Genomic DNA, 12,153 nt, shown 5'->3' on the forward strand with positions numbered 1-12,153 from the left:
GAATTTCCGATTTTGTCATCCCCGCGAGAGTTTAACAGGTGTGATAATTCCAAATCCCCATGTTAATTTCCCATAGGAAAAATCGTCAGATACCGTAACTCCTTATATGGGCAAAGATGGTAGCTTTTTTGTAGGCGAACTTCAGAGGTCTATTTAAAACTGGTGGGCGGGTCCTGCACACATTGGACCAATGGGTTTGGGGTATCGTGTCCCTCAATAATCAGCAGCCAAGATGGCGTTGAGAGAGCTGTCCTCGTTGGAGAAATTTCTTGGATTAAAAAAGCCTAATAAATACAGCACACAGGGAGACAGAAAGGTGATTTGGGGAGTTTTTAGGACCCGATGATGGGACAACTGTATTGCTAAATCGGACATGTTTCTAGAATGAGAAAGTGCCCTACTACATGCCGTAATATGCCATGCTGTGATACGGTTAACGTTAGCTCTCTAGCAAACTTAGCCGGCTAGTCCAATGAATGAATATATTGTCTGTTTTGCCACTTTCGATGTGTGACCATTGATATATTTGATATTGTAAGTGAACAAGTGAAAGTCATGAACGCGCCAAATATAACGCCACTATTGTTTATCTCAAACGTTAATGCAGATATGCTAATTTGGTATAGAAGTTAACGTAGCCTATGCTTTGCACCACATGCTAGGAACTATCACAGGTCCTCCCAGCTGAGGTAGTTAACTAAACGCAGTTAGGAAAAGTCCAGGTTAATATGCGGACCTATTGAATTAACCTGTACCATGTGAATGTAATGTTAGACCATGATAAGGTATGGAAAGGTAAATGCAACGGTCCCAGAGGGATGACATGGCATTTTAAATGTAGCAGGCTAACCTAACTAGTAAATGGCGTTATAAGAGAGTGGCTAGCTTGTAAGGCACACAATTGTCATCTCAATTGTTATCATTTTATTGAATAGTGCCATGAACTACCTTGACTTGATTACTGTGCTGGTAACGGTCTAATGTTTGAGTGTGTTGTGTTGTGTTCTAGGCTCCTGTTCTCCAGAGCAACAGTGGACCTGGTCTGGTTGGACTGGTGACTATCGCCACCCACCTGACCCAGGAGGCGAAGAGACCTGACCTGTTGGGCAAATCCGCAGAGGAGAGAGCCGTGGTACAACAGTGGCTGGAGTACAGAGTTGCCAGGCTAGAGTGCTGTGCAAAAGAGGACATCAAGAGCATACTGAAGGTATGCCACACTATCCCGTTTCAGGGAAAGACATGTGATAGCCCGTCCAAGAACTCCAAGTCACTATAGGCTTGGTTGGATACCACCATATTTAGTCCTCCTGACATTTGACATACACATACTGTAGTACTCTTTCCCTTAGCTTATAAAGTGTGGGACCTCCATTCATTTCATTTGGTAGCCACTATGTATGGTTCTCTGAGCCCACAACATCCCTAACCATCAAGATCTGAGAGTTTGACTCCCTGAGTATTTCAGTTAAATAGAACAGGTCATTTTTCCTAGTACTGGTGATAATGATCTACCATAATAATGTATAAGCATGTCAGTTCATGATTGAGAAGACAGTCTGGGAGGAATTGATGAAAACAAATCGAACAAATCTCTGTTGGCAGAATCCATATTTTTTTTCAACATCCCTGTTGCAAAGATTGACAAGTGGTGCCAAACTAAATATTTGCACGGCACTGTGAAAGTCTTAGAACATGCCATTTTAGACTGGAGTACTACTTTAATTCGCACAGACTGCCCCTCACTGCCACAGTGATTGACTGACCGGTGCCACAATGGGAAGATCCGGGAGTAGAGACAACGACACAAACCGCCTTAGAGCTAGAACTCCATGCACTGGTTGACGGTGCCCATATTACTTTAGTAATGAGCATCAGCCTGCTGCATGAGGCTGAGGAGGTTGGGTCTATCTAATTGACATGTTTTAGGGGGGTGGTGAGTTTATGCTCCATACAGTCCAGTTTAGGAATCGGTTAGGATTAACTGTCTAGATCAGGGTGTCTGTCCACTCCTCTCCACCTCACTGTCAAGAGCGTGAAGCAGCCGCTTGAGCCACTATGAGACAGGCGCCTCTCGGCTGTGTGTGTGTGTGTGTGTGTGTGTGTGTGTGTGTGTGTGTGTGTGTGTGTGTGTGTGTGTGTGTGTGTGTGTGTGTGTGTGTGTGTGTGTGTGTGTGTGTGTGTGTGTGTGACACTATGTCATGCTGCTCCAGAACGATACTGTGGGGAGAGACTGGTAATGGTGGCACTTAGAGACGTAATCAATGGACGTCCAGCACTGTCGCCATGCAGTCACCATGCGGTGCTGTGCCCACGGGGGCCTACTGTCCACTGTCTGGGCCGCTCAGGAGAGCTGGGCAAACGGTCAAAACACCGTCAGGATGCAAGGAACAGGAGGAGAGAGCGAGGGCTGCCACAAATAAAGGCATGGATTTGACTGATGTGGCAGGACGGACGTGTGTGTGTGGGTGGGTGGGTGGGTGTGTAGTTGGCTGGTTGGTGTTTAGGACTCAACCATATAGCTTTATGTTTGAGTCTTGTTTGAGCTGACAGACATGTCCATTTATGGAGTGTTTTGTTTTGGAGAACAAAATGAAGGGTTTTGTTGGAGTTCCCAGACAATGTCTTATTGATGAGCCGGAACCAAATTCCTCCATATTTAATTCTGATTCCGAGCAGAAGAAATTAGGTACTCCTCCTTAACGAGTGTAAAGGAGCTTCCCAGGAAAAAATGCTAACCTGTTTCCAGTGTTAGATAAACACTTTTGAAACTGGAGTGCCTGTTTTTTGTATTTATTGTTATATCTCCATATTGCATATTTTTCAAGGTTAGGTACTGCCTGTATTATGCTGCGTAGATTCCAGCCAGCAGCAGTATGGGTAAATAACAGTGTATGGGGGGATGAGAGAGAGGGGGGGGTAAGAGAGGCAAGGTGTGTGTGTGTGTGTGGTTTGGGGGGGGGGGGGGGGGGGGGGGGATGGGGGGGGTTGTCAAGCCAAGGTTGACTCTTGTTCTCTGTGGTATTGAGCAAGGTCTGGAATGGACTGGGGGGGGGGGGGGGGTTCTTTCTCTTTTTCTCTCTGTCTATCTGTCTGTCCATCCATCTATCTGTCTGTATCTATTTGCGTCTCTGTGGCTGTCTGTCTTTCTTTCTTTCTTTCGTAGTGTCTCTCTTTCCATCTTTCCCTCTGTCTATCCCTCGCTCTCTCTCTCCCTCTCCAGTCCGCCTGGGCCCAAGTCTAGGCTGCTGCTGCTACTGCTGCTCCTCCATAGCTGTAGGGGAGAAAGGCAGGGAAGCAGGGAGGAGAGGAGCGGAGCGTAGAGTAGAGAGGAGGAGAGGAGCGAGGGAACCGGCGGAGGAGTCTGCTTTGCTTCATGCCTTGCTTGGCAGCACTCACTTCCTGCCGCACGCTGACTCCATTAGCCCCGAAGATGCTGCGCCGCGCCAGTGCTAAAGATGGTCCTGTCCCACGAGACCTGCAGACCACTCTTACTCATGCACACACACACACACACACACACACACACACACACTCTTTCATATGTACACACACACACACTCTTTCATACGTGTACACACACACACACACACACACACACACACACACACACACACACACACTCTTTCATACGTGTACACACACACACACACACACACACACACACACACACTCTTTCATACGTACACACACACACACTTTTTTACACACATATGCGCACACTCTTTTTTAAACACACACACACACACACACACACACACACAGATTTCGCCCCCTCACCGTTTTTTTTTTCCCCTTTCCTGACTTTTCTAGAAGCTTCATTAGATTGTTGGATTCAGTGGAGGGTGGTTTGATGTGGTGCGGGGTGGAGTGGGGTGGAGTGGGGTGGAGTGGGGAACGTGCGCGGCCCCTGAGAGGCATCTGTGTGTGCGGAGGCCAGCGAGGCCGGAGTTCAGAGCGCATTCCTCCCCTCAGGTCACATCACATTATTCACACACACACACAAACCCCCCGCCGTCACGCACTCGCAGATATATAGGTTAAATACATTTCAAGTTGGGCGTGAGTGTATTATTTTACCTGCCACTGATTCTTTGTCCTTGGGACAAATTCATTAATTATGTTCCCTTCGTTTGGTGACTTTGGAACCGTTTTTCAGCCACTGAAGAAATGTTCATTTATTTTTTCCTTTTTTTTTAAAATCATGTAAATGTTCAGAAGTGTATGGTTTTAAGCATGTTATGGACAATATTGGCTAAAATGTTTTGCTTTAGGAAATGATAGAACAAGAATTATTTACCCATGTTGACATAAGTGAATTTAATAAAGCGCAAACAAAAGTCTTGGTAATTGTTTTTATCACTGCCGGTTTAAATTATGGAAACCTACTATTTAGCCTTCCTAGTTAAGCTAAAAGTATTACAATTTCAGCATCAAGCCTATCTAGAAACTCTTTTTTTTTTAACCTACTGATATTCTTCCAACTTAAATTCACACCAGAACACACACCCACCTACACATACCAACCGCTGTGCTCATGTGTGTGTTTTCCTCTCATTTGCCCTCATCAGGATCTGAACACATACCTGGAGGACAAAGTTTACCTGGCAGGGAATCACATCACCATCGCCGACGCACTCATGTACTATGGCCTGCACCCCGTCATCGTAAGTAGCAGCTCTGTAATTATTCCTGACTTCAATCATATTAGAAGTAAAAGGCAGTTTGTCAACGCTTGGCTTGCAATTGAAGAGTCATATGGTTAAAGGGCATGAGCAAGCAACTTGACACAAGATGCAGTGATGTCTTCAGCCCAGGAAGGGGGCCAAGGAAGTTTTTTGGGCCCTTAGGGGGTTGAACTCGTCGTCAGAAAAGTGTCTCTTCTGTGTGCTTGTATGTGTGTGTGTGTGTGTGTGTGTGTGATCCGTCGGGGTGATGGTGGTGGTGGGTGGATCACATGTTCATAAATGTCAGCTGGTGTGGCGGCAATGGAACGTTGCCACCAGCCACGAGGCACAAGAGAGTCAGATTTGTTTTTAATCACAGTCGTTAACCTCGCAACGAGGGTCGCCCCGGCACACGGCAGCTCCCGCTCCTGATCCGCAAGCCCGGGCGTGTGACTCCCCTCGTCTCCGACTCTCCTCCGCTGCCGCTCCGCTCCTACCTGAATGCATTTTTTCAAAAGATGCCAAATGGCACACCTTACCTCCAGCACCCTTTCCGTCGAGTACTTGCCGTGTGGTCTTTAAGATTCTATTATCCCCTGCAGTTATCGGGCTCGTTTCCACAACTTTTTTTTTTTTTTCTTCCTCAGATGTGAGAAATGGCTCTCTGAAAGAGCCGAAATTTTGTAATTTCGTATTTTCAACAGTCAGTCACTTTGGGGGCAAAAAAAAAAACACCCAATAACCTATTTTCACAAATTGAACTAATTTGTTCTTGCTCACTTGGTGGCTGTCTCTCTCTCTGCGCACCTCATCTTCTTTTTAACCTTCCAGCTGCCTCGTATTCCGGTCGCATTCTCACCTGATTTAGTTCAATACAAAATAGCCTTATTTGCAAAATTGTTCATGGGTAGTTTAATGTTCGCAAAATAGAGTATTAGAATAAGATGATGCTAATGACTTAAATTTCTCTCTCTCTCTCTCTTTCTCTTTCTTTCTCCCTCTTTCTCTCTCTCTCTCTCCATCTCCACCTCTCTCCATCTCTCCCTCTCTCAGATGGACTTGGCCGTAATGGACAAGGAGAAGTACCTGAACGTGACGCGGTGGTTCGACCACGTGCAGCACTACCCCGGTGTCCGCCACCACCTGCCCCCTGTAGTGGTCTTGAGGAACAGAGTCTACACCAGCGGCCACCATTGACCTCTTCCCCCCCCCTTTCCTCCACACACACACATGCACCCCCGACCACCTCCACCCTCAACACATACCCCCATCGTCCAAAGCAAAAGGGGGTGGGCATCACGGATGAGGCCACTATGTGGTTGAAGGGGCCGGGTGATTTGGCTGCTGACTGGCTTTGTGGAGGGGGGGGGTTATCTGAAGGCATATTCCATCCTAACCTGCTTAGCATCCCCAACTTAATTATCATGGTCTATGGTCTGCCTCCCCAAGGGTGGAGGAAGAAGGCAAGCTAGTACACAATAGTGTTCTCCAAGCTGATGGTCTTGTGTTTAGTTCGTATGCCAATAGTGTTGTTTTCGTTTTGTTTTTGTCATTGGAAACCGTGTTGTTTTTGTTTTTCCTTTAGTGTTTTTGTGTTAACTTATGTTTGCAAAGATGGCTATATGGCTGTTAGGATGCCACTACACAAGGGACTGCTAGGAATAACAATGGCCATTAGATGTATTGAGGTTTGTCTACATCTGAGCCTGAACCAGATGTGAAAAGAGGAAAACCGGTCCACAGTGGGAACAAATTGCCTTGTTACCTCTTTTTCTCTCCTTTTTTCATCTTCCAAGTCAAATCTGACAGTTTGGCTTTCTCTGTTACAACTGAAAGACAGCCAGGCAATCTTGGCCAGTGCACACACACGTGCTATGACACAAATATCCCACTACATCTGCATCTAGGAAGCCTCATACATCTCAGCCTCTCACATGCCTTTACCCCACTCCCTATCTGTCTCCATTTCAGTACCGCCGTCCCTCTCTTTCTCTTGCGTACCCACTCTTCTCTCTCGCTCCATCTCTGTCTTTCTCTCTATCTCTCTTGCTCTATCTCTCTCTCTCTCTCTCTCTCTCTCTCTCTCTCTCCCACCATCCCTCTCTCTCTCCCTCCCAGTCTCCCACCACTCGTGTGGGCAGTAGCCTGTAGTTCCGATCAGTCGCTTCGGCTCGACTTGGCCTGTGTGTTTATGCTGAGGGCCAGAGGCCAGCCTGCAGCGCCAGCTGTGGTTGAGGAACAAACGAGAGACCGAGAGAGAGCGAATGCAGCAGATAGCTATTGCTGCCGTTGCTAACGTCCGCCGGGTTGCTGCGGGTGACGTCCACGCATCGTGTGTCATTTCATTTTACCCACGTCCCCCCTGGCCACACCGTGGGCTGGGAAATCCGCCAGTGACACAACAACAAGCCCCGGCGCAGACGCGCTTCCCTCTCTCTCTCTCCGAAAACAATGGCCTCACTCGGCTGCAAGGTTTTTTTTTTTTTTATTCAGCGTCGGAAAGGCTGGGAGCGCCTGCTCCCAATGGCTGAGCCGAACTTCGCTTGAAATGCTCTGGAGTTCATAAGGCCAGCTGTCATCTGCTGATAACCAGCGAAATGCATTCTTTAGGCTAGACAATGTGATATGAGCAACCAGAGCTCAAGCCATGAAGTCATGAATAATGTAACAATGGTTCATTTGTTTGTGATATATATTTTTTGGTATGGGTTAGATAGATCCCTTGTTATCATATGAAGGCATTGTACTGTGCAGTACGGCTAGCATTGTCATTGTGTAGGATTTTACATGCCTTTCGTGTAGCACATGGCCAATAAGGTTCAGAGTCGGTCTGTCCCCTTTCGTTGTGCAGTGGAAAATCCTTGTGTAATGAAAGTTGGTCATATTGCACATTCGCCTATCTGCAATGCATTACGCTGATAAAAAACTCTCCCCTGGCTCCTCTGATCTTTTATTGTGTTTCTCCTGACCCTTAAGCCTTCTTTATGAAATGTCTGCTGCTTTAAAGCTGAGGTTTGTGTGATTTACCGTCAACAGAACTTGTCGTCCTGTGCCAATGAATAAAAAGGGAAAACACAAAGCCATTAAGTGCAGACTCACGAGTCGTCCTTTTTATTTACTTTTTATTTTATTTATTTTTTTTAAATAAGCACCACCACCACCCCATTTCTGTGTGTCCGGCTGCAATCAGTGACACATCCCTCCCCTCCTGCTGTAGAATGCAAAGAATCTTGCTTTTGACATGTGCTGTGTTTCCAATGGGCGTCAGTTTGCCCCGAACAAAGAGGTGTGTATGAGAAAGAAGTGTAAACTCTGAAGGGGAGAACAAATCTCACTGTCATTGGAACGAACCTTGTGACTAGATAAGGGGAAGTCCACAGAAGCTTGTCTGTTTCCCATGTTTATTTTTGGCCTCGTTAGATGTAATTGGTAGCCAATATAAGAGAAGCTTGACACAGCGGGGCGTGATGGCCCACAAAGATGTTCGGGAGATTTAGGAGTTTGACATTCCGTTGACCTTCTCGTGAGGCTTTTGACTTTGGTGCTTAATTGCGACATTTGGCAAACTTTTTTCTCTCCTGCTTGAATAGGGAGAAGGTGGAAGTTTAAAGAGAAGTGAAGAGTGACACTCGTAATGTATAGCATAAATTTCAAATCGAATTTTCCTAGTGCTGACTTCTCTGTCGCCTACCACTGTGTCAAAATGTCACGGTCATAAAGGTCCTCCCAACTTCCGGTTGTTAGATGATCAAACTCCAGATGGAGGAGTGAAGTTGGGAAGAAAGCCTCAGCAGGGGTGGTTCTGAAAGCCCAATTAGCGAGGCCTCCTCCTCACTCCTGCGAAGTCGGAGCTGCACCTCCCAGCTGGGGAGCGCCACTAGACCGGGCCACCAAGCTCAAGCCTTGCGCTCCTAATCCCCCTGGCAACCGAGGCGCGGTTAATTTGCCGGACCCCCTGGTCTCCTGGAGGTTAGGAGTCAAATGGCTGCGGGTGTCGGAAGGGTTCTAACAGTGCCCCTGTGAGTCCCATTTACTTAGCGGGTGACAAGACCCCAGCTAGCACCTAGCGTCGTCCCGCGGTGCCCCAGGGTATTCTGGGAAAAGAGATGTGGCAGAGGTCAGGACAGCCACCAAGCCAGAGGCACTCTAGCATCTGGATGCTGACACCTCAGTGCTGTCTTACCTACAGAGAGCCAAGTAGCTCCAGAAGCTGCACAGTGATTTCTAGCAGCTTATAGTATAGGCCCCCGATTCTGAGTGTCCCAGCGGAGCTAACTTAGCGCACACAAAAAGTTGCAGTGGCTCCTCCAGGGGGAATCTGTAGGCTTTTAAGCATCACAAGCCGCTGCCCCGTCAATGCGTTGAGAGGCAAAAATCCCTCTGTATTTACATCATGTCGCCCTAACGTGTTTGTCAGGCCAGCACCAACTGTTCGTTATGTCTCGTTAACAAGATAAAGAGATGAGCGTTAGGGGGGAGAGAGAGGGGGGGGGGCGGGGGGGGGGTAAAAAAGAGAGTCATGAGACGTGGCTATGGCAAAAACAAACGCGCCCTGATTGATTCAATGAAACAATCAACACTGCATGAGGCACATTAGCACAGAGTAAGCGGTTTTGACAGGCCCCTTGTTATCATCTGCTGAAAGGCAGTGACAGTTCTACCATGCGCCCATAAAGATGGCATCTGATTGTCTATTGGAATTACATGACAGCTTGGGCATGGAAAAAAAAGGGGAGGGGGTGGTGGGGGTCTCTTCTCTTAAGCAGCTCTCAACATACAGTAGTCCTTGACTCAGACTTCCTGCACTGTGAGACAAAGTTTGTATTTGTTCCCTTTTGACGTTTTTTAAAAATGTATAGTCGTTGATGAAGATGACTTATCACCGAAGTTGATTCATTGGATTCATTAGGAGACTAACGCGATTGTTCAGTTGAGTCAGTTTGGCCATTGTGGTTGCAGACACCATTACAGAACAGCGAGGAATTTGGAGGGAAAAAATAGTCATGAAAGTGCTGCCAATCACTCTTAGTGAGGTAAACACGTTGTGAGTATGCAGTGGCCCAACAGAAGTAGTCTAGCCTTTTATCTCTGACTTGCTCCCTTTTTTTCTTTCACCTTGATGCAAGTAGAGCCATGTCTTGTGGAGTCCTTGTTGTCTTGGGAGCCCAGGTGTGTGAGTGTATGTGGGGGTGTGTGTGGTTTGGGAGTCTTGGAGATGCACTCGCTCACTTCATCAATCACAGAAGGGGCGGTTGATTCCGCAAAAGGTGGTAAAGTACATGTGTGTGACCCGAGGCGCCGGGAGAACGCACCTTAACTCCGGCACGGATGACAGACTGTTCCAGAATTAGCCCCGCTTCGCCTCGATGGAACCTGCCTCAGCTGCACTAAGGCAGCTTCTGTCCTCGGTCAGATGTTCTATGTGTGTGAATGTGTGAGTGAGTGTGTGTGTGTGTGTGTGTGTGTGTGTGTCAGTCTGTGCACCATGTGTGCGTTCAGGCATTTATTCAAGGGGCTGTTGATGTGGCTTGAGGGCACCAAGGTTGAGGGTGAGGTCTGTGGACATGCTATGGGAAGAACCATCCTTATTTAGCCCGTACAAACCAAGTAATTACGCTTTAAATTGACTATTAGTGACCGGCTATCTCCGATCAGAAAATTATTATCCTCTCACTATTTTACATGTGTCGAAATGCCAAATACATTTCAGTTCACAAGTGTCATTTTATTACTGAGGGTTAGGCCTAGATATCAAATCTATAGAATGCCATCCACATATCCACATCAAGTGTCTACTCAGTATCTCTCATTAGGTTTGATGCATCAGTTATAAATATAGCTACAACACATGCACTACTACTCTTCAAACAGCTTAATCATCCCAGGCTCACACAACAGACAGTGTTGGTTTCAATGTAACATGCACCCAGCGTACAAGTAGGTAGTGATCTCTGCTCTGCTCGTCCACACAGGGGCATTCCGCAGTCACCCCCATGCCCCTCAGGTTTGCCATGGAACTTTAATGTGCCCTCCTGCCTTAATGTCTTCTGATGGGGAGGTCTTGAGGGCTGCTCGGGGCCCGGTGTGAAGTGATACCAAAAGTAATTGCAACTGAAATCCCATGACAAAGACGATACTTTTAAAAAGCAGTCTTCGGGGCTCCACAGGGCAATCGGCTGATAGAATGGCATTGTGCCTGCAGTTGTATTCCTGGGTTTGTGTTGTAGTGTTGAGGGAGTGAGGGCAGGGGGGGCGGGGGGTGATGGGGAGGGGGTTGGGGTTTAGGGGCTAAGAGGCGGTCAGTGCCCTCAGCAACCCTGTAATGACCACCAGCACGAATAAAGTGTCTCATTATCATTGCCCACCAACTCATCTGCATATGTGTCACCCGACGACGTTTTGAATTTTTAATCATGTCGTCGTCGTGCTCGGGAACGCTGGCTTTAATTTGGCCTGACTAATTTATTTAAACCTGGAGTGAAATTAAGGTTTCACTCGCAGGACCGTTTTGTCTGCCATCTCATCACGTTTGCACTAACGAGAGACTAAACGCTGTGACACGCGTTTGACAGAGGAACGTGAGCTGAGGCTTAACATCACGCACGGCTACAGAACAGGCTCACAGCCGACCTCTCTGCCTTGTGCTCTAATCCGGCAAGGTAACAGCGCTGGACGTAAATATTCCAACCGCTGGAGATATATTTGAAGGCCTTCTCAAAACAGACAAAAACAGTGTATTTATGTTTAGTTATTTGAAACCTATTATAGACCATACAATAATAGGTTTCAAATACATACAATAGCATGAGCACTGATGGTCATGTAGATTTTGAAGGCTATTGCAATTCCAATTTAGATTTAATTTAGATACCCCCATTCAATTGTAAAATATGTTTTCTTTAAAATTACATTCTTTAAAAAGTCAAATAAGTTTTCTATTTGCATTATGTCATGTGACATAATATTTGTGATTTTGTAAACTGTTTTACCATCCCTCTGTCAAATCACCTGTGTAATATACCCTACAACCACCAAAGCTCTGCTACAGACTCTGATTCATCTTCTCCTTTCCCTACATCTCCTGAAGAGAAAACACAGAAAGCAAAGACAGTGGCATAGATGAGCAGTACCAACCCTGCTTCAAACACACACACACACACACACACACACACACACACACACATACATTTGCTCTCACACACATTCACTCACACACACACACACACACACACACACACACACACACACGCATACACACACACTATCTCTCTCCTTCTCACACACACATACACACACACACACACACACACACACACACAAAGAGAGAGACACACACAGACACACACGCACACAGGGCCTGCTGGCGTAGGGGGCACTAACCGGGAGACTTGAAGGCTGCCAGTCGGTGTGTCACTAATGATTTAACCTTGACAGGGCGCGGTGATGAACCAGAAAGTGCACCTTTTACTCCTCAGTGGCTCAGCGAGCG

At 46.8% G+C, this 12,153-nt stretch overlaps 1 protein-coding gene across 1 annotated transcript; it reads left to right on the forward strand.

Moving 5' to 3' along the window:
* The first annotated feature begins 211 nt into the window (after positions 1-211).
* eef1e1 (eukaryotic translation elongation factor 1 epsilon 1) lies at positions 212-7,751 on the forward strand. Its single transcript, XM_062521374.1, has 4 exons — positions 212-316; positions 1,010-1,207; positions 4,569-4,664; positions 5,718-7,751. Exons 1-4 carry the CDS (start codon positions 233-235, stop codon positions 5,859-5,861), a joined length of 522 nt encoding a protein of 173 aa, XP_062377358.1. The 5' UTR covers positions 212-232; the 3' UTR covers positions 5,862-7,751.
* The last annotated feature ends 4,402 nt before the right edge of the window (positions 7,752-12,153 follow it).

The sequence above is a fragment of the Sardina pilchardus genome, chromosome 19, assembly GCF_963854185.1.
Source record: "Sardina pilchardus chromosome 19, fSarPil1.1, whole genome shotgun sequence".
Classification (NCBI taxonomy): Eukaryota; Metazoa; Chordata; class Actinopteri; order Clupeiformes; family Clupeidae; genus Sardina; species Sardina pilchardus.